Consider the following 17,288-nt stretch of genomic DNA (forward strand, 5'->3'; position numbering starts at 1 on the left):
TGAAATTGAGCAGTGTCACCTGTGGTTCTCCCTGCCAGCTGAGCGGTGAGCAGAAAGGTCCAGGGCAACCTGACATGTTTATGAATTTACTTCCCGTGGCTGATGTGGCCTTCCCCTCCAGGCTGGGATCTGTGCCCAGAGAGGGAAATTTGCCTTAAAAATCCCAGCCTCTGTTCCTCCCCCCAGGATCAGCCCCCACCCCTGGGGCCAGAGCTGTGGCCCTTGGTGTGCTCAGGACCGAGCCACCCAAGGCTCCGTGAGCTGGGCCCTCCTCACGGGTCCCTGGCCTCCATCTCCCCACCAGCCACTGGTGTTACTGCCAGGAAAACACCAGCGAGGCTCTGCTCAGAGAGGAGGGGAGAGCGTGGGGCTTGTCTTGGTGTTCACTGCTGCGGAATCCAACAGATCAACAGGCACGTAGTAGTGATGACACACAGCGAGCCCAGCTGCTGAGCTGGGCCCCGGTTCTGGGGGGCTTGGCAAGGAGTCATTCGTTTCAGCAGCATCCTCGTGAGGCTGGAGGGGCTGAGAGGTGGGAGGACACGCACGCTGCTCAGTGATCACCTGGAGGCGAACCCAGGCAGCTTGGCTGGGAGCCCTCTACCCCATCCTTCACTGCCTCCACAGCAAGCTCTGGCCAAGTGTCCCTGGGGACCAGAGCCAAGGCTGCTTGGAGCTTCTCTCCCTGCCTCAGGCTCCCAGGGCTCTGGAGGTGGTCTCAGCCATCGCCTTGGTTGGGTCCCATTCTCCCGTGTGGGTCTTCAATCTTGAGTTTCCTTCTCTCGGCCCCTGCAAGGAGGGGCCAAGGTCAGGGTCTGCCTGACGCCATCTCTCCCTCCCTCCTCCAGGACCCTGCTGTGGCCATCCCCAAGGGAACGCTCATGGCCATTTTCTGGACCACCATCTCCTACCTGGCCATCTCAGCCACCATCGGTAAGCCACCAGCCCAGACTGCTGGCGGGGGTCACAGGGTGCACCCAGCTTTCACATGGGGAGAGCTGGGCCTAGAGGACATGGCAAGCCAGGGAGTGGAGCCTCAAACTTTATTTTGGGAGGAGCTTTGGTGGCAGCCAGAACATTGTCGTAGTGGGGGGGGGGGGAGTTTGTGGCGGAGATGGGGGGCGGTCAGACCAGGCTCTTCTGGTCCCTTTAGATCAGATTACAGATTCAAGGGTGTGAAAATCCTACAGGAAAAAATCATGCTCTGACTCTAGGGATAATAATGAAAGCAATGATGACGATGACGAGGAGGAAGAAGATTCTAGCCACTGACTTATTATCGGGTGCCCAGCCCTTTACATGCTTCATTACATTTAATCTGGGCACTGTCGTTTCTGCCATTTGGCAGAAGAGGAAACAAGGGCTCAGAGAGGTTAAGTGACCTGCCAAGGTCACACAGCCTGAATGATAGAGGTGGGCCATGGAACCGGATCAGGGCTGTTGACACGTGCTTCTCAGTGAGATCCTCACACATGCTCTTGCTCCCCGTAAGCACCTTGCAAGGTGAGCTGCTCACGGATGGCCAAGGGACGTGGCCCATGTCTCAGCCACTCAGGGCCCGAGATAGAGGTCTCCACTTTAAGGAGGACACTGTGACCTTAGGTCACTTAAGCTCCCTATGACCCTGAAGAAAGGTAGTGACAACAAAAATAACGGTAATACTTGTTTCTCAGGAGTGTTTGTTGTACTTAACACAGAGCGTGGCACATCAAAAGCGTTCCTGCATGGTAGCTAAAACCATGGCGATTATTATTATTATTATTATTATAAAGTAAAGGAAGTGCTGGCCCATCAGCAGCATCTCGCCCTCTGCAGAAGCAGCCAGCATTTTCAGGTCGGAGGGGAGGGCAGAGGAGGGGAGCCAGGCTTCCCCATGCCTTCCTTCCTCCTCAGGCTCCTGTGTGGTTCGTGATGCCTCTGGGGTCCTGAATGACACGGTGACCCCTGGCTTGGGCACCTGCGAGGGGCTGGCCTGCGGCTACGGCTGGAACTTTACCGAGTGCGCCCAGCAGCACAGCTGCCGCTTTGGCCTCATGAACTACTACCAGGTACACGCGGCCCTGCTGGGAAGTCCGCCGCGCCAGACACAGGGGCCACCAGGTAGAGGCCAGACTGGGCTGAGCAGAAGTGGTTTGAGGGGCTGGCCTCAGACTTGGGGAAAGAGCTTCGGTGGGGGGGCAGGGCCCAATTCCTGCTCTGGTGGGTCCTGGGTCCCCAGGGGACAGTGGTAGGCTCAGGCGGAAGCTTCCAGACCCAGCTGTTGCCTACGGCGGGCCCTGGGGTGCCCTGGGCCCCGCCCTCACCCTGGGGGCGGCACCCTGCGTCCCTGCAGACCATGAGCATGGTGTCGGGCTTCGCACCCCTGATCACGGCCGGCATCTTTGGCGCTACGCTCTCCTCAGCCCTGGCCTGTCTCGTTTCCGCCGCCAAAGTCTTCCAGGTGAGGCTGCAGAAGGGGGCGGTCGTGTCTGGGAGGCCCGGGTGCAGGGGTCCCCTCCCCAGGTGACTGCTGCAGAGGCCTGGGGGAGGCACGTGACCCTGTGTCCAGCCTGGAGGAAAGGGAGCTGGGGAAGTGAAGGCTTGTAGGAAGCAGCCCTGGCGTGGTGAGCTTGGCACCCCACCTGCAACCCACTGCCCCCGTTTCACTGCCATGTGATCAGCCCTCTCGTTCAACCTTTCACTGTCTTGGTGGAGAGATGGGCTGGGCGGGGGCAGGCCGTCACTCCCCTTTCAGAGTCAGAAGCCAGGACTCAGATCAGGAAGTGCCTTGCCCAGGTCACGGAGAGAACAAGCAGGGGCTGCGGTCCAGGTAGCCACAGGGGAGGGGACGGGGCAGGTCCCCGTCAAGGGGTGAATGTGCCATCCTGTGTCCACAGTGCCTGTGTGTAGATCAGCTGTACCCGCTCATCGGCTTCTTCGGCAAAGGCTATGGCAAGAACAATGAGCCGGTGCGTGGCTACCTGCTGGCCTACGCCATCGCGGTGGCCTTCATCATCATTGGTGAGTGGCTGCGGGGCACACAGGGCTGCCCCCTCTCCTGGCTGGCCGTGAGGGCCGTGCGGGGATAGGACCCTACCCGCCTTCCCTGGCTCTGCATCCCTGTGTCCTGGCAGCAGGGTCCTCCTTCCTCAGGTCTGAATTAGCCCCCAGGACACATCTGGAGCCCAGGACAGGCTCACTGATTCCTCTTTGGGAGCCAATTCAAACAGCTGGGTCACTGTCTCTGTAGGTGTAGAAACTAGCTCAATCTCATTTCTCAAACCTCGAGCACTAGATCCCTTGGGCTCCAAGATAAGGGCTGCCCTAGCAGAAGATCCCCATTAATCAGTTAGACTGACTTTCTATCCTGGCTTGGCCATGTGCCAGTTGTGTGACCCTGGCAAAATCACTTTACCTCCCAGAGCCTCAGTTTCCTCATCTGCAAAATGTGAGCAAACACGCACAGAGGACATGTCACCGATAGGCAGGGGGAGACCATGTGTGGGAGTTCCCTTTGTGGCTCAGCAGGTTAAGAACCCAACATAGAGTCCGTGAGGATGCGGGTTTGATCCCTGGCCTCACTTAGTGGGTTAAGGATCTGGCATTGCTGTAACCTGTGGTGTAGATCACAGACGCAGCTCAGATCCTACGTGGCTGTGGTTGTGGCTGTGGCTGTGGCCGATTCCACCCTCAGCCTAGGAATGTCCATATACCATGGGAGTGGCCCTGAAAAGAAAAAGAAGAAATAAAAGAGAGAGACCATGTGTGTATGCGCACACACACACACATAATCATATACACACACTAATGTGTGCACACTCTCCAATCCTTCCTGATTTCCTTAGCCAAGGCGGAACATGCAAAGGAGAGAGGTGGCCCTACCGAGCAAGGGCAGTGGGCATCCAATGGCATGATGACCCCTGCCCCCTGGTCCCTCTGCAGGAACCCGGCTGGGGTCAGCTGCTGTTAAACCTCCCCAAGCTAGGAAGCATCTTCCTGCCACAGCTGAATCCCTGCTCCTTAGGCCAGCGTCACCAACCCACGAGACTTACCCTCATGGTCTAGTCACTCCCACTCAAGGGGACTGGACACTCCTGGCTCCTGCACCCGACGAAGAGGCAGCAGGGCCACACCCAGGGGATGGCAACGCCTACTCAGGCCTGATATCCCCGGATGTTCCCGATGTTTCCTGCTCACCCTGCATCCCTCCCCAACTTGGATTCGATGTCCTTTTATGTGGGTGGTTCTGCCTGGACCTCAGACTGAGGAGGGTGATCTCAGATGCTCTGGGCAGGGCTCTTGTGGTGACTCAGTGGACTCACGGACAGAGGGCGGGCACATGAGATGCACTTGTCCATTTTGGGGAACCTGCAGAAACAGGCGTCGAGACAATGAGTCATGTGCAAAAGCGCATATGGGGCGGCCAGGGGCTGTGGCAGGGCAGGGGCTTGTGAGACAGGGAAGGGAAGGAGCCAGTTCTTGAGGGGGGTTTCCGCTGTGGGTGCAACCGTGCTACTCTCTCAAGGTTTCAGGTAACAAATGATGTGTGTCTTGGGTCACATTATGAAATGTATGTCTTACTGTAATTTGTGGTCACCAAAAGAAGTGTGACAGCCACTGTCCTTGGTCATCCCATGGCCTGGCAGGGTTTACCCTCACCCTGCCCTCCATCCTCTTAAAGCCTGCAGTTTACAGTTTACAAAACACTGGACTTTGAGAATCACCAAATGATGGACCCATTGCACAGATGAGAAAGTTGAAACTCACCGAGCCTTGGTGACCTGGAGGGAGGGTGCCGGGGCCTCCTTGGTAGAGTTGCCCAACCCACTGTCTCCTCTCTCCCTGGGGTCCCTGAAGCTGAGCTCAACACCATCGCCCCCATCATCTCCAATTTCTTCCTGTGCTCCTACGCCCTCATCAACTTCAGCTGCTTCCACGCCTCCATCACCAATTCGCCTGGTAAGCAAGCCCCTTCCTCCTCCATGGAAGGCACCTGGGGCTGGGCTCTGGAGCGGGGTGTGGAAGTCATGGATGCAGCTGGGCAGACCAAGGTCACCCCTCAAATTGAAATCAATTAAAGGGGGAGCTCCTGTTGTGGCTCAGTGGTTAACGAACCCAACTAGGATCCATGAGGACTTGGGTTTGATCCCTGGCCTCGTTCAGCGGGTTAAGGATCCTGCATTGCCATGAGCTGTGGTGTAGGTCACAGATGCAGCTCAGATCTCGAGTTGCTGTGGCTGTGGTGTAGGCCGGTGGCTACAGCTCCAGTTTGACCCCTAGCCTGGGAACCTTTGTATGCCACAGATGTAGCCCTAAAAAGACGAAAAAAAAAAAAAACAAATTAGAGGGACCATTCATGTAATGATAATAACTGTAACAATAATAATAATAGCTCTCCTTTATCAGGCACTTAGAGTATATACTGTACAGGGATTATATACTGTTTACAGTGTGCAGAGACTTCTAGTGCCTTCTTCCACCAGCTTTATAGGAGTCAAGAGTCTGAGGCCCCAGAGAGGGAAGAGAATCGGCAAAGTCACAGACAGGGTGCTTGCAGGTTGCACGTTGCCCAACTCCAGGGGGCGCCACTCATGTCATAGATTTGTATGTTATGAAAATTTTCTGGCAGGCGGCAATAAAGTCTTGAGGAAGATTTTTTTCTAATTGGCCCCAAATGGCCGATGAGCTGGTCCCTGGGCTGCCTTTTCCCTGGACTGTGGACTACGGTGCCCTGGAGTTGTGCTGTGGAGCGACTGTCACTAGTGGTGGCCCTGGTGTGACCTGCCAGGCAGAATTACATCCTTCCCCTCCCTTTTACCCCCTCTGCCCTGTGGCAGCCACAGAAGCCAGCACCACTGCTGACCTGGGATGTCCTGAGGCTGTGTTGGCTGGAGCTGGAGTCTCCCCCTTGGTGGAATGCCAGCCAGGGCAGGCGTGTGGCCCTCCCAGAGCCTCCGAGCCCAGCTCCAGGAGGTGGAGGTGGGAGGTGGGCAGAGGCTGGAAGCTTGGTGCTGGGCACTGCAGGCATCACCACCCAGGCCCTGCCCGGCTCTGGGGGGCTGAGCGTACCCACTGCCCTGTGCCCGCCCCAGGGTGGAGACCCTCGTTCCGATACTACAGCAAGTGGGCAGCGCTGTTCGGGGCAGTCATCTCTGTGGTCATCATGTTCCTTCTCACCTGGTGGGCGGCCCTCATCGCCATCGGCGTCGTGCTCTTCCTCCTGCTCTACGTGATCTACAAGAAGCCAGGTGCCCGGGGGTCAGGCGTCCCTTCTTGCCCTGAGGCTGCTAAGCCCCCCACCGGCCACTCAGCTTAGGGGGCCTGCCCTGTTCTCTGTGCTCTCCAGGGCATCCTCTGGTCCTCCAGCCTCATCCCCACCCCATGGGGTGAGGAGCCCCCAGGAGTGTGCCCACTAGGAGCCCACACCTCTATTGCTACACCATCCTGGGCACTCAGGACCTGGAATTGCCTGCCCAGGTCTATCCTCCTGAGAGTGGCTGGCCTGCTGGTGTGCACACCAGACCGAGGGCTGCCTGACCAACGGCTGGGTGGACAAAGCTTGCACACATGGGCAGAGGTGTCTTGGAGTTCCCATTGTGGCTCAGCGGGTTAAGAACCTGACTAGTATCCATGAGGATGTAGGTTCAATCCCTGGCCTCGCTCAGTGTTAAGGATCCAGTGTTGCCAAAAGTTGTAGCATAAGTCACAGACGTGGCTCAGATCCAGCGTGGCTGTGGCTGTGGCGCAGGCCGGCAGCTGCAGCTTGGATTCAACCCCTGGCCTAGAAACTTCCATATGCCACAGGTGCAGCCATAAAAAACAAACAAAGAAAAAACCCAAACATGGGCAGGGATGTACACATGCATGCAGGCAAGGATCTTGGAGTGACAGCAATCTGGGGGTGGGATGTAGAACTCCAGGAAAGCCTAGAGTTCTAAAGCTGAACCTGGCCTTCCAGGCCATTGTGAAGGTCTGTCTGTCTCAAGAGAGGAGAATATTTTTGTAGAGTTCAATAGCTCGAGGTATCACTTTAAAACAAGCAGCTATATTGTATGTGCAAAGGTTAGGAACAGATCTGCAGGCTGCCTACCTGTCCCATAGGTGCTCGATTCCTTCCTGTGCATGTCTGTTTCCTCCTGTGACTTCTAATCTTGCCCTCCCCCACACCCGCCCCCTCCCCTCACTCTCAGAGGTGAACTGGGGCTCCTCGGTGCAGGCTGGCTCCTACAACCTGGCCCTCAGCTACTCGGTGGGGCTCAACGAGGTGGAGGACCACATCAAGAACTACCGGTAAGGAGTTCCCATCATGGCTCAGTGGAAACAAACCCGACTAGGAACCATGAGGACGCGAGTTTGATCCCTGGCCTTGCTCAGTGGGTTAAGGATCCGGCATTGCCATGAGCTGTGGCGAAGGTCGCAGATGCAGCTCGGATCTGAGGTTGCTGTGACTGCGGTGTAGGCTGGCAGCTGTAGCTCCGATTTGACCTCTAGCCTGGGAATCTCCATATGCTGCAGGTGTGGCCCTAAAAAGAGAAAAAGGACCAAGAGAAAAAAAAAATACACAGAGCAATAATACAGGGGATATCCGAGGGGGGTCGGGACTCCCTTCCCACCGGATCACAATGTTAATAATTGGGTTGCATCTACATTGCATTGCTGTGCAAGGTGCCTTACACAGCCTCACCACGACCCTCTGAAGTATATGAAATTACTAACCCCTTCACAGATGAGACCACTGAGGCACAGAGAGGTTAAGTCACTGGCCCCAGGTCACACAGCTGGTGAGCAGCCAATTCTGTCTGGCTTCAGCTGAGTCTGATAGGGTCCTTGGCTGCCGCTCCACCCCGAGGCTGACTTACCCACCCAGGTGACACAGTGATCTCATAAGTGACAGCCCCCCCCCACACACCCACGTCATGTTGGGCTGGGCAGGGCAGGAGCACCAGGTGGAGCAGCAGGAGGGCACTTTGCCCACCGAGAGCATTTGGTGGCCTGAGCAGGTGGATGAGGGACACCCAGTGTGGTGGCCACCAAGAGAGCTGGAAGGTCCCTCGAATTGCCCTGGAGTCACAGATGGGAAGACGAGGCTACAGGGTGGTTCCCTGTATAGGAAGGGAGTCCCGGGAGGCGGCAGAACTCCTGGGGCGCCTGTACTTGGCATCCTGACCCCCCGCTTTGTCCTGATGGCTCACGCCCTTTTCCCTTTCCCTCCTCAGCCCCCAGTGCCTGGTGCTCACGGGGCCCCCCAACTTCCGCCCGGCCCTAGTGGACTTTGTGGGCACCTTCACCCGGAACCTCAGCCTGATGATCTGTGGCCACGTGCTCATCGTGAGTGTCCCCTGCAGGTGGGGCGGGTCTGTATTCCTGGAGGAGCCCAAGGTGGGGGTAGGGGTGCGGGCTGGGGGAAGGACTGTGGAGCCTGGGGCCCAGTTCTGTCCCTTTCCCTGTCCCTCTCACTGGCTTCTCCCCACTGTGCTGCTTCTCACATGCTCCCTCATCTTCCTTCCACCAGCCACCCCCCTCTTCCTCTTCTTTCCCTCCCATGATTCCATAAAGGAAAACCAGCACCTCTGGGTGCTGCTGAGCCCAGGAGCCAGGCTCCAGGGCAGGAGACGGGATGAGGCTCAAGCCAGAGGGTGAAAGCCCCCCCGATGTCACCTGCCCCCACCACCACCACCCACAGGGACCCCACAAACAGAGGAGGCCCGAGCTCCGGCTCATCGCCAATGGGCACACCAAGTGGCTGAACAAGAGGAAGATCAAGGCCTTCTATTCTGACGTCATTGCCGAGGACCTCCGCAGTGGGGTCCAGATTCTCATGCAGGTGCCGTGGGCCTGGGCTTCCCCATGGGACTTACGTGGTGAGACAACCTGGAAGGCAGGACGCCCTGAGGGGCTAGTTGAAGCCCCTTTTGCTGCAGCAGGCGTCCCACCATTCTTGCTTCTCCAGATGTGCTGATGCAGGGCACTTTCTCTGAGTGCCCAGGAACCTGGGAAACTGACTTGGAGGCCTGTAGGGGCTGAGTGACACATCTTGTTTTATTATTATTATTATTATTTTACCATATAATTTACAGACAGCAGAGTGAAATAGTGTATAGTTCGATAAATGTTTACACATGCAGACATTGCTCAGTTCTAGAACATTCCACTGGGTACTTCATTTTCCTGCTCAGGTTTTTTTCATTTGTAAAAGGGAATGCATGGATAAAATAACAGATGTTGATTCTGAGTCAACATAGGGGAATACTTTTCAATAGTTTTCAATATTTCTCAAACTTGAAAAAAAAAAGGGCATATACGATATAATCCTTTGGAGATTATAAAAATATTTAGGGAGTAGATAGAGGTTGTGGCTGCACAATATTTTAAATGTACTAAATGCCACTGGATTGTACGTTTTAAAATGGTTGGTTTTATGTTATGTAAGTTTCACCTTAAAATTTTTAAAAAATATTTTAACATTTAAAAAAATAGGGAGTTCCCTTAGTGGCTCAGCAGTTAATGATCCTGACTAGGATCCATGAGGGTGCAGGTTCAATCCCAGCCTCTCTCAGTGAGTTGAGGTTCCGGCATTGCTGTGAGCTGTGGTGTAGGTCGCAGACACGGCTCTGATCCTGCATTGCTGTGGCTGTGGCATAGGCCGGTGGCTACAGCTCTGATTCCACTCCAGCCTGGGAACTTCCATATGCCACGGGTGTGGCCCTAAAAAGCAATAAAATAAAATAAAATAATAAAAGAGAAATATAAAAGATGTATGGATTAAATGACCCAGGAATACTCCAAGCTCGACATCCAAATTCAAGTCCCTTGTTATAAGAAATAATTTGCTAGAGAAGCAGGAACAGAGATAATTCAGAACAGACAGGCCAGTCCAGCTACTGGCCCTGGCAAGGAGAGGCCACAGGGGATAAATTTGGCTGTAGCTTCACCTTTCTCGTGGGTGTGTCCAGGTGGACAGGACCCTGAACTTGGAGATGTATTTCATGAGCCCCCACCACATGATGGAGAGGGCAGCTGGGGCTAAGACAGAGCCCCACCCTGGTCACAGAACAGAGCCCTGGTGGGACAGGCAGCCTGATCCCTCCCCTCATCCCCTCCCCCCATCCCCTCCCCTTCCCCCCCCCCATCCGCCCTGCTCCCCGCCCCCCGACAGGCCGCAGGTCTTGGGAGAATGAAGCCCAACATCCTGGTGGTCGGGTTCAAGAAGAACTGGCAGTCAGCTCACCCGGCCACAGTGGAAGACTACATCGGCCTCCTGCAGTGAGTGAGGGCATGGGGGAGGTGGGACCCGGGGTCTCTAGATTTGGGCCTTTGGAGTTTCCTGGGCTTTGAGAAGGAGAAGGGAAGCAATGGGCACTGTAAGAACCTAAGTCTGCTGGTTCAAAGCAGAGGAAGAAATAGGCAGACTGAGGGTTCTCCACTCTGACCTATGCAGCATCATAGACACCAAGATCGGCAAGGAACAGGCATGTAACGCAGGGAAGTGGGCTGGGTGAGGGACATTAGGGAGCAGTGGGGAGTGTGGCAAACGGGCAAAAACAGCCATTACTTGGCTTCAGCCAATTGTGCCCAGGCGGAAATGTGGACCCAGTGTTGCCAGATCTTCTAGTTTTTCAAAGAAGTTGAAAATGTGGGTTTTGATGTGAAAATCTTGTGCCTGCCTGGGAGCTGCAGAAGACATGCAGACAGCCAGCTCTTGAACTGTGAGGTGGCACCACTGAGTGAGAAGCGAGAACAGGTCTCCAAGGAGCCACAAGCTTTGAGCATGGGACTGGGGAATAAACTCCCTGGGGATTTCAGGGTTCACTCCAAACCCTCTCTCCTTCAGCTTTTGCTGTACAAGCTCCAGAAAATGCCTGCCTGAGTTGATTTTCTGCCCTGATGTGGTACAGAGGGGCAGTGTGCCGTAGCGTTTAAGGAACACGAGGCTGCGTGCTGGGGACCTGGGCCCTACTTCTAGGTCTGCAGTGACCCAGATGCGCAACTCTGAACAGTGCACATCAGCTGCCTCTAACACAGTTACAGCAGGCGGTGGTGGAGACCTGCTCTCCAGGACCCAACCCCCAGCTTCAACATCCCCAAATTCCAAATTGCAGGGGCCTCAAAGGCCCCTGTCCCAGAGCTGTGTAATGAAAGGAGTCCAGCCTCTCAGGTTAGCCCCAGTGGTGGGCTCTTGAGCACTGTACTGCGTCAACCAGGCAGGAAATATACTTGGGGGGTAGGAACCTTCTACACGTTCCAAATAGACAACCTATTGGTGCCTTCATGAACAAGAGCAGCCTGTGTGCCTGCCGTCCTCAGCATTTCCAGCCTCAGCTATTTAATCCTTTTCCCAGCTGGCCTCTTTCTTCGTGTTTGATCACATGCAAGTTATTCCCCAAACTCCAGTTTTGCATCTATCAAGTGGGTCTAATAATTCCCTTCTCCACCTCTGTGGGCAGAGTTGTCAGGACCATCCCTGTGTATCAGGAGCCCAGGGCCTGGCTTCAGGACTGGCCTGACTCTGTTTCCCCTGAGAACAGGTTCTACAGGATGCACAGGACGGTAGAGCTAGAGGGGTCCGGGGCCTCTCCAGTCCTGCCTGCTCATTATACACATGCGGAGGCTGAGGCCAAGAGAGAAGGGAGGTGTGGTGGGAGCAGGGCCAACACGAGACACCCGGCCTCCTGGGGGCCAGGGGCCAGGGTGGAGAAGAGGCTGACGCCACCACGTCTCTTTCCAGTGATGCTTTTGATTTCAACTACGGTGTGTGTGTCATGAGGATGCGTGAGGGGCTCAACATCTCCAAGGTGATGCAGGCACACAGTGAGTTCACACCCCACCTTCTTGAGACCCCTTGTCAAAAACAGAACAGAATCCCTAGTTCCTGTGGTGGCGCAGCAGAAACGAACCAAACTAGTATCCATGAGGATGTGGGTTAAGGATCTGTTATTGCTGTGAGCTACAGTGTAGGTCACAGATGTGGCTTGGATCCTGTGTGGCTGTGGCGTAGGCCGGCAGCTGCAGCTCAGATTTGACCCCTAACCTGTGAACTTCAGTTTAAAAAAAAAAAAAAAAAAAAAAAAAAAAAGCCAAAAAAAATTAAAAAAAACAGAAAACATCAACAGAACAGCAACGACCAGAACAGAATCCCAGGAAATTCTAGAACCTAATTTTTTTCTTTTCTTTTTTTGGCCATCCTGAGGCACATGGAATTCCTGGGCCAGGGATCAAATCTGAGCCCCCACTTGCAACCTATGCCGCAGCTGTGACCCATGCCACAGCCGCATCTTTAACCTACTGTTCCAGGCCAGGGACCAAACCTGCGTCCTGGCACTGTGGAGATGGCACCAATCCCATCGTGCCACAGCAGGAACTCCCTAATTCTTGTTTAAGTGGTGGAGCGAAGAGAAGGGAAAATTAGAAAGGAATAAAAGGCACAGACTCCAAATCTGCTTTAATGCAGATCATCGTGGTTCTAAATGGAGGAACTGGGGCCCAGAAAGGGGATGTGAGATCCCTGAATCCTGATGAGAGCTTTTGTCACCAGATGAAATGAAAAGGTTCTAGTAGGCAGGAAAAAGGGAAAGAGGGGTGAGAGAGGGCCACCAAAAGACACCAGAGTATGAAAACACACCCGGAAATCTGTGACACTGGGCGTTTGGTCTCGAGGCCCGTGATTGGGGCACTGAGGAGGGCTGTGTGTTACGCCTAAAGTCACATGCAAATGTGCAGATCTGAATTTTTGGAGACATGAAGGAAATAACACATGGGGAGACAAATGAAAGAGGGGGCGCTAAGGGAAAGAGAAGAGTGGACGCCACAGGCAGGCCTGGGTCTGTTCATCTGGGTCACTGTGGGCTGAGGGCACACCTGGCCCCAGCAGTGTTCATTGAATATTTATGCAACCAGAACTTACAGAGCAGCAACCACGCTCCTGACCACGGCTGCTCCAGGTGCTGGCAGTGCCATAGGAAACGGTACAAAGTTTGCCCTTGGAAGCTGACATTCTAGGGGGAAACTCATGGACCCAGGAGTCACTTCAGGCAGTGACAGTGTCCTTTGGAGACGGACACAGACACACAGAGCATGCAGGCAGGAGGGCCTCTCTGCAGAGGGGGCCTGTTGCTAGAAGGGGAGGGTTCCTGGCTCGGGGATCACCCACCATCAGGGCCTGGTGGGAAAGTGTGGCCTCTCTGAGCGGCAGAGGGCAGCCGGGTGGCTCGTGGAGGAAGGCAGGGGCCAGATCGGTGGAAGCTGCGGAGTCAGCGCTTCTTCCCTAGGATAAGGGGGAGCCCAGAAGAGCCCCAGGCAGGAGAGTCTGGGAACAAAGCTCTCCTCTTTTGCAGTTAACCCTGTGTTTAACCCAGCGGAGGACAGCAAGGACGCCCGCGCCGGTGGCTCCAGACCGTCTGTCTCTGGCACAGGTCAGTCCCACCCACTCAGAGGCTCAGGGCGCTCTCCCCCTGGGGGATGGCTAGCAGTGGGCCACCTGGGAACTTGGTCAAGGGCAGGAGGTTTTGGCCAGTGATGCCCAGGACCCCTGGGGGTGGGTAACGGGGAGTGGAGGGGGGTGGTATAAAGACTGCCAAGTCTGCTGGAGAAATCGGTGTCCGGGCATCCTAGGACCCCACCCAGTGGTCTCCGGGGCCCAAGTCTCGTGCTCTCCAAGCCCCACCCCATCCATGCTCCAGTCAGGAGGGCACGATGCTCTGGGAGGTGGGGATCCTGCAGTGCAGGAGCTGGAGGCATCCTGTGGGCATTTGTGAGGGGGCACAGGGGAGTTTTTAAGGGAGCAGCTCCCACCCCCAGTGCTAACTGAAGTCCCAGGAAGAGAAGCTGGGAGCAGGGTGGGGTACATCAGCACGGCACATCCAGGGCCCCTGCTCCTGGTAGACCTGCCTGAAAATTGGAGTCTCAGCATCAGGAGGGCCCCTTGTGGTTCTCCGGGCCGGTCTCCCCTGTGCTCACCTGCAGCAGGGGCTTCCTGTCACCGTGTGCCCAGCCCGGGTGATGGTCAGCCCCCCCTCCCAGGGCAGCTCACTGTGTTTTCAGACCGACCGCAGCCTGCGAGTATGTTCCACTCCCGTGTGACCTGCCCCTCTGCTTTGGCAGCGGACCCCGAGGCCCTGGTGCGGGAGGAGCAGGCCAGCACCGTCTTCCAGTCGGAGCAGGGCAAGAAGACCATCGACATCTACTGGCTGTTTGACGATGGAGGTCAGCGCCGGCCGCCGGCTCCCCTCCCCCGCCGACCCCCCCCCCCCCCCCGACACTCTCCTCTCTCTGCCGCCCTTCCTGATCGCTCTTGACAAGGCCTCTGGTGAGACCTCGGAGCCCAGCAAAGAGGAGGCTGGCTTCACCCCTCCCTTGTCAACTGTCAACTGCAGGATTTATGGGAGCCGCTGAGGTCAGCGTGAGGGGGAAGCTTCAGACGAGACAGGCCTTTGGGGTCGCAGGCACATGACATAAATGGGAGAGATGGGCCAGTGCCCAGGACAGCCGCAGGAGTAGTCTTTGTTTCCCAAAGAAAACATTCTCTCCCATTTTTCTTAAAACATGACTCAGCTTTCTTGTTCCCACTCTTGATAGGGTCCTAGATATAAAGAAAACGTCATGCTCCAGCAGGACGTATCCTATTAATGGGAGATAATGTAGATGGAGCAGTTACTCCAGGCTTGACACTGTTTGTCTGGCTTAACCTAATGCAGTCCCCAGGTAGGAACTATTATTTACAAGCAAGCAAACGGAGGCCCAGAGCGGTGAGGTCGTTTGTGAATGACACGGTGATAAGGGACAGTGATTTAGATTTCAGGTGAAATCCCCCAATTATTCAATGCTAGCTCGCCTCTTTAAAAGCATCATGCAGGCCAAATAAACCCCAGCCCAGAGAGCCCTGTGTGCCATTCTGGTTTAGTCTGGTACACTCATCATAGGGGTGGGCAAACTGAGGTCCAGAGAGGGGCAAGGGCTTGCTCGGGGCAGAGTGGGGTGGGAACCCAGAGAGGGCTGCATCCTGCGGGCATTTTTCTCCTGTCTCATGGGACCCTCCTTGCCAGGCCTCACCCTCCTGGTCCCCTATCTCCTCGGCCGGAAGAAGCGATGGAGTAAATGCAGGATCCGCGTGTTCGTTGGGGGCCAGATCAACAGGATGGACCAGGAAAGAAAGGCGTAAGTGGGGAGCGCCATGTGGGTCCACAGGACCAGCGCCATCCGGTGACACCACAGCGAGCCGCCCCCTCTGCCCTCCGCTGCTGCCCCAGGGCTCGCCTCGCTCAGGGCGCAGTGGTGGTGAGGGAGCTCTGGGCAAGAGCAGCTTTCTCTCCATTGCAGAAGCTGTTTTGGTGTTCTGACCTCTTCAATAACATGCACAAAGGAGTTCCCGCTGTGGCTCAGGAGTAATGAATCTGACTAGTTAGTATCCGTGAGGATGCAGGTTCAATCCCTGGCCTTGCTCAGTGGGTTCACTCTCCGCCATTGCCGTGAGCTGTGGTGCAGGTGGCAGACCCGGCTCAGAACTGGCATTGCGGTGGTGATGCTGCTCCGATTCAACTCCTAGCCAGGGCACTTCCAGATGCTGTGGGTGTGGCCCTACAAAAGGAAAAAAAAAAAAAATGAAAAACAAAAACCGCATTCCCTAGTCCTCACCATGACCAGGAGGGTTGTCAAATTATAAAACCACAAATCTCAAGGAGAACCTTGGGTGAAATAAAGGATGGAGAAGGCCCCTCCTCCTCAGAAATGAGGCAGAGCTTAGGCTCCTTCAGGGCACTGTCTCCCCTCCCCCAAGCTTGGAGTACTATCCACGGTGAGACCAGAGGTGACTTCGGTGGCCAGAATAAAGGGCAGCAAATCCCACAGAATCTCTTGGTGAGAAATGACTTAATTCTCCTGTGGCTGGTTCTCTGTCTAGACAGGAGAGGGCCAGCCTGGCTTGAGTGCTTGACAGGCAATGGCATCCACCAGAATTTAGTGACATTTGTTTACTGGTTTTATTGGTCGCATCTTTCTGGCAGGAGATGCTGATTTTCTGTTTGTATTGTGATATGATATTTCCTTTCAAGATGTATCTAAGTAAGAATGAGAGTTGCAAGTTCCCACTGTGGCTCAGTGGTAGCAGACCTGACTAGTATCCATGAGGACACAGATTTGATTCCCTGGCCTCACTCAGTGGGTTAAGGATCCGGCATTGCCATGAGCTGTGGTGTAGGTTGTAGAAGTGGCTCGGATCCTGCGTGGATCTGTGGCTGTGGCTGAGGCTGGCAGCTGCAGCTCTGATTCAACCTCTAGCCTGAGAACTTCCATATGTTGCAGGTGTGGCCCTAAAAACGCCACAAAAAAAGAATGTGAGTTGACTTAAGTTGAGAAGGAAGTAAATAGTAAGGCAGAACACAGTTGTGCTGCTGGCAGGAGTCACCTGTGTGCCTAGAGCTGGGTACCTGCTACTTCAGGCCAGCTCAAGTGAAGTGAAAGGTTGTAGGATGGAGGGACCACTAGAGGGCGCAAATGGGCTGGGAAGGATGGGGTGTACCTTGCCTCAAATCATGTAACTAATTAGCCAAAGAGAAAACCCTGCCCAGCCTTTGGTGCTCGCCATGACACCCCAGAGTCGGGAGCCTGTGGCCTGTGGCACTCTAGTCCTTTGCTAGGACCACATCCCCCCACCTGCTCTGAGTCGCCCCCTGCATGAGTTAGGGGTGACCAGCAATCCCATCTTGGGTCCTTGCTCCCGCTGAGAACTTCTCTACTGAAGGACCCTTCTCAGCCATGCCTGGGAACGTTGCCTGGGAAACATAGTATCTGCTTCTTTGTGTCCTCAAAAGGCAAATACGTGGTGAAGGCTGCTTTGCCCTCCCTCTCAGTTTCCTGTTCTAGCTCCACTTGAAAGCTGGACTCAGCCAGTTTGGTTTCGTTCAAGGCTGCGGCACTGTGTGTCATGGGTTGTCTCTCAAGTAGAGGTTGTGAAATCTCTGCCTTCCAGCTGATTCTTGACCCGGCCACATCCTCTGCCTTCCTAGTGACCCCAGGCCCGTGCTGCCTCCTGCCCAGGCCCTTCCTGGGCCTGGCACCTCCGGGCTGCACACCAAGACATGTGCCCACAGCTCTGCTTTCCTGATTTTACTCCCAAGTTCAGGGACCAGCGGTGGCTTGACAGATGGGCCCCAGCCTGGTCCTTCGGGCTTATCTCCTTTTTCCGTCCCTTGCATGCCCCGCACCCTCCCAGGCAGCTCTTCACTGCTCCGGCTCCATCCCTGAACCCCTGTGTCTTAGCTCATTTGGACCACTCTCCTGGGGTGCTTACTCCCCACCAACTAGTCCTGGGGCATCAC

The 17,288-nt window shown here is 55.3% G+C and overlaps 1 protein-coding gene across 10 annotated transcripts in view; it reads left to right on the forward strand.

The window, feature by feature from the left end:
* SLC12A3 (solute carrier family 12 member 3) overlaps positions 1-17,288 on the forward strand; it is a 40,856-nt gene that overhangs the window by 10,446 nt on the left and 13,122 nt on the right. For 2 of the 10 annotated variants that reach the window (XR_014805607.1, XR_014805609.1), the window contains exons 9-22: positions 849-933; positions 1,894-2,048; positions 2,333-2,440; positions 2,877-3,000; positions 4,837-4,938; positions 6,072-6,227; positions 7,170-7,269; positions 8,196-8,307; positions 8,492-8,803; positions 10,136-10,242; positions 11,705-11,787; positions 13,311-13,388; positions 14,017-14,178; positions 15,018-15,129. Coding sequence is in view for 6 of the 10 variants with exons in the window: in XM_021093894.2 (XP_020949553.2) it covers positions 849-933; positions 1,894-2,048; positions 2,333-2,440; positions 2,877-3,000; positions 4,837-4,938; positions 6,072-6,227; positions 7,170-7,269; positions 8,196-8,307; positions 8,663-8,803; positions 10,136-10,242; positions 11,705-11,787; positions 13,311-13,388; positions 14,017-14,178; positions 15,018-15,129 (1,625 nt within the window). In the remaining 4 variants the exon portion in view is untranslated. Of the gene's footprint in view, positions 1-848; positions 934-1,893; positions 2,049-2,332; positions 2,441-2,876; positions 3,001-4,836; positions 4,939-6,071; positions 6,228-7,169; positions 7,270-8,195; positions 8,308-8,491; positions 9,387-10,135; positions 10,243-11,704; positions 11,788-13,310; positions 13,389-14,016; positions 14,179-15,017; positions 15,130-17,288 lie in introns of those variants that run through there. The other 8 variants (XR_014805606.1, XR_014805608.1, XM_021093894.2 and 5 more) reach the window with 4 other exon arrangements.

The sequence above is a fragment of the Sus scrofa genome, chromosome 6 (assembly GCF_054392235.1).
Source record: "Sus scrofa isolate SSC_HxYL_T2T_F1_AM1 chromosome 6, Sscrofa_HxYL_maternal_Yorkshire_Landrace_v2.0, whole genome shotgun sequence".
NCBI lineage: Eukaryota > Metazoa > Chordata > Mammalia > Artiodactyla > Suidae > Sus > Sus scrofa.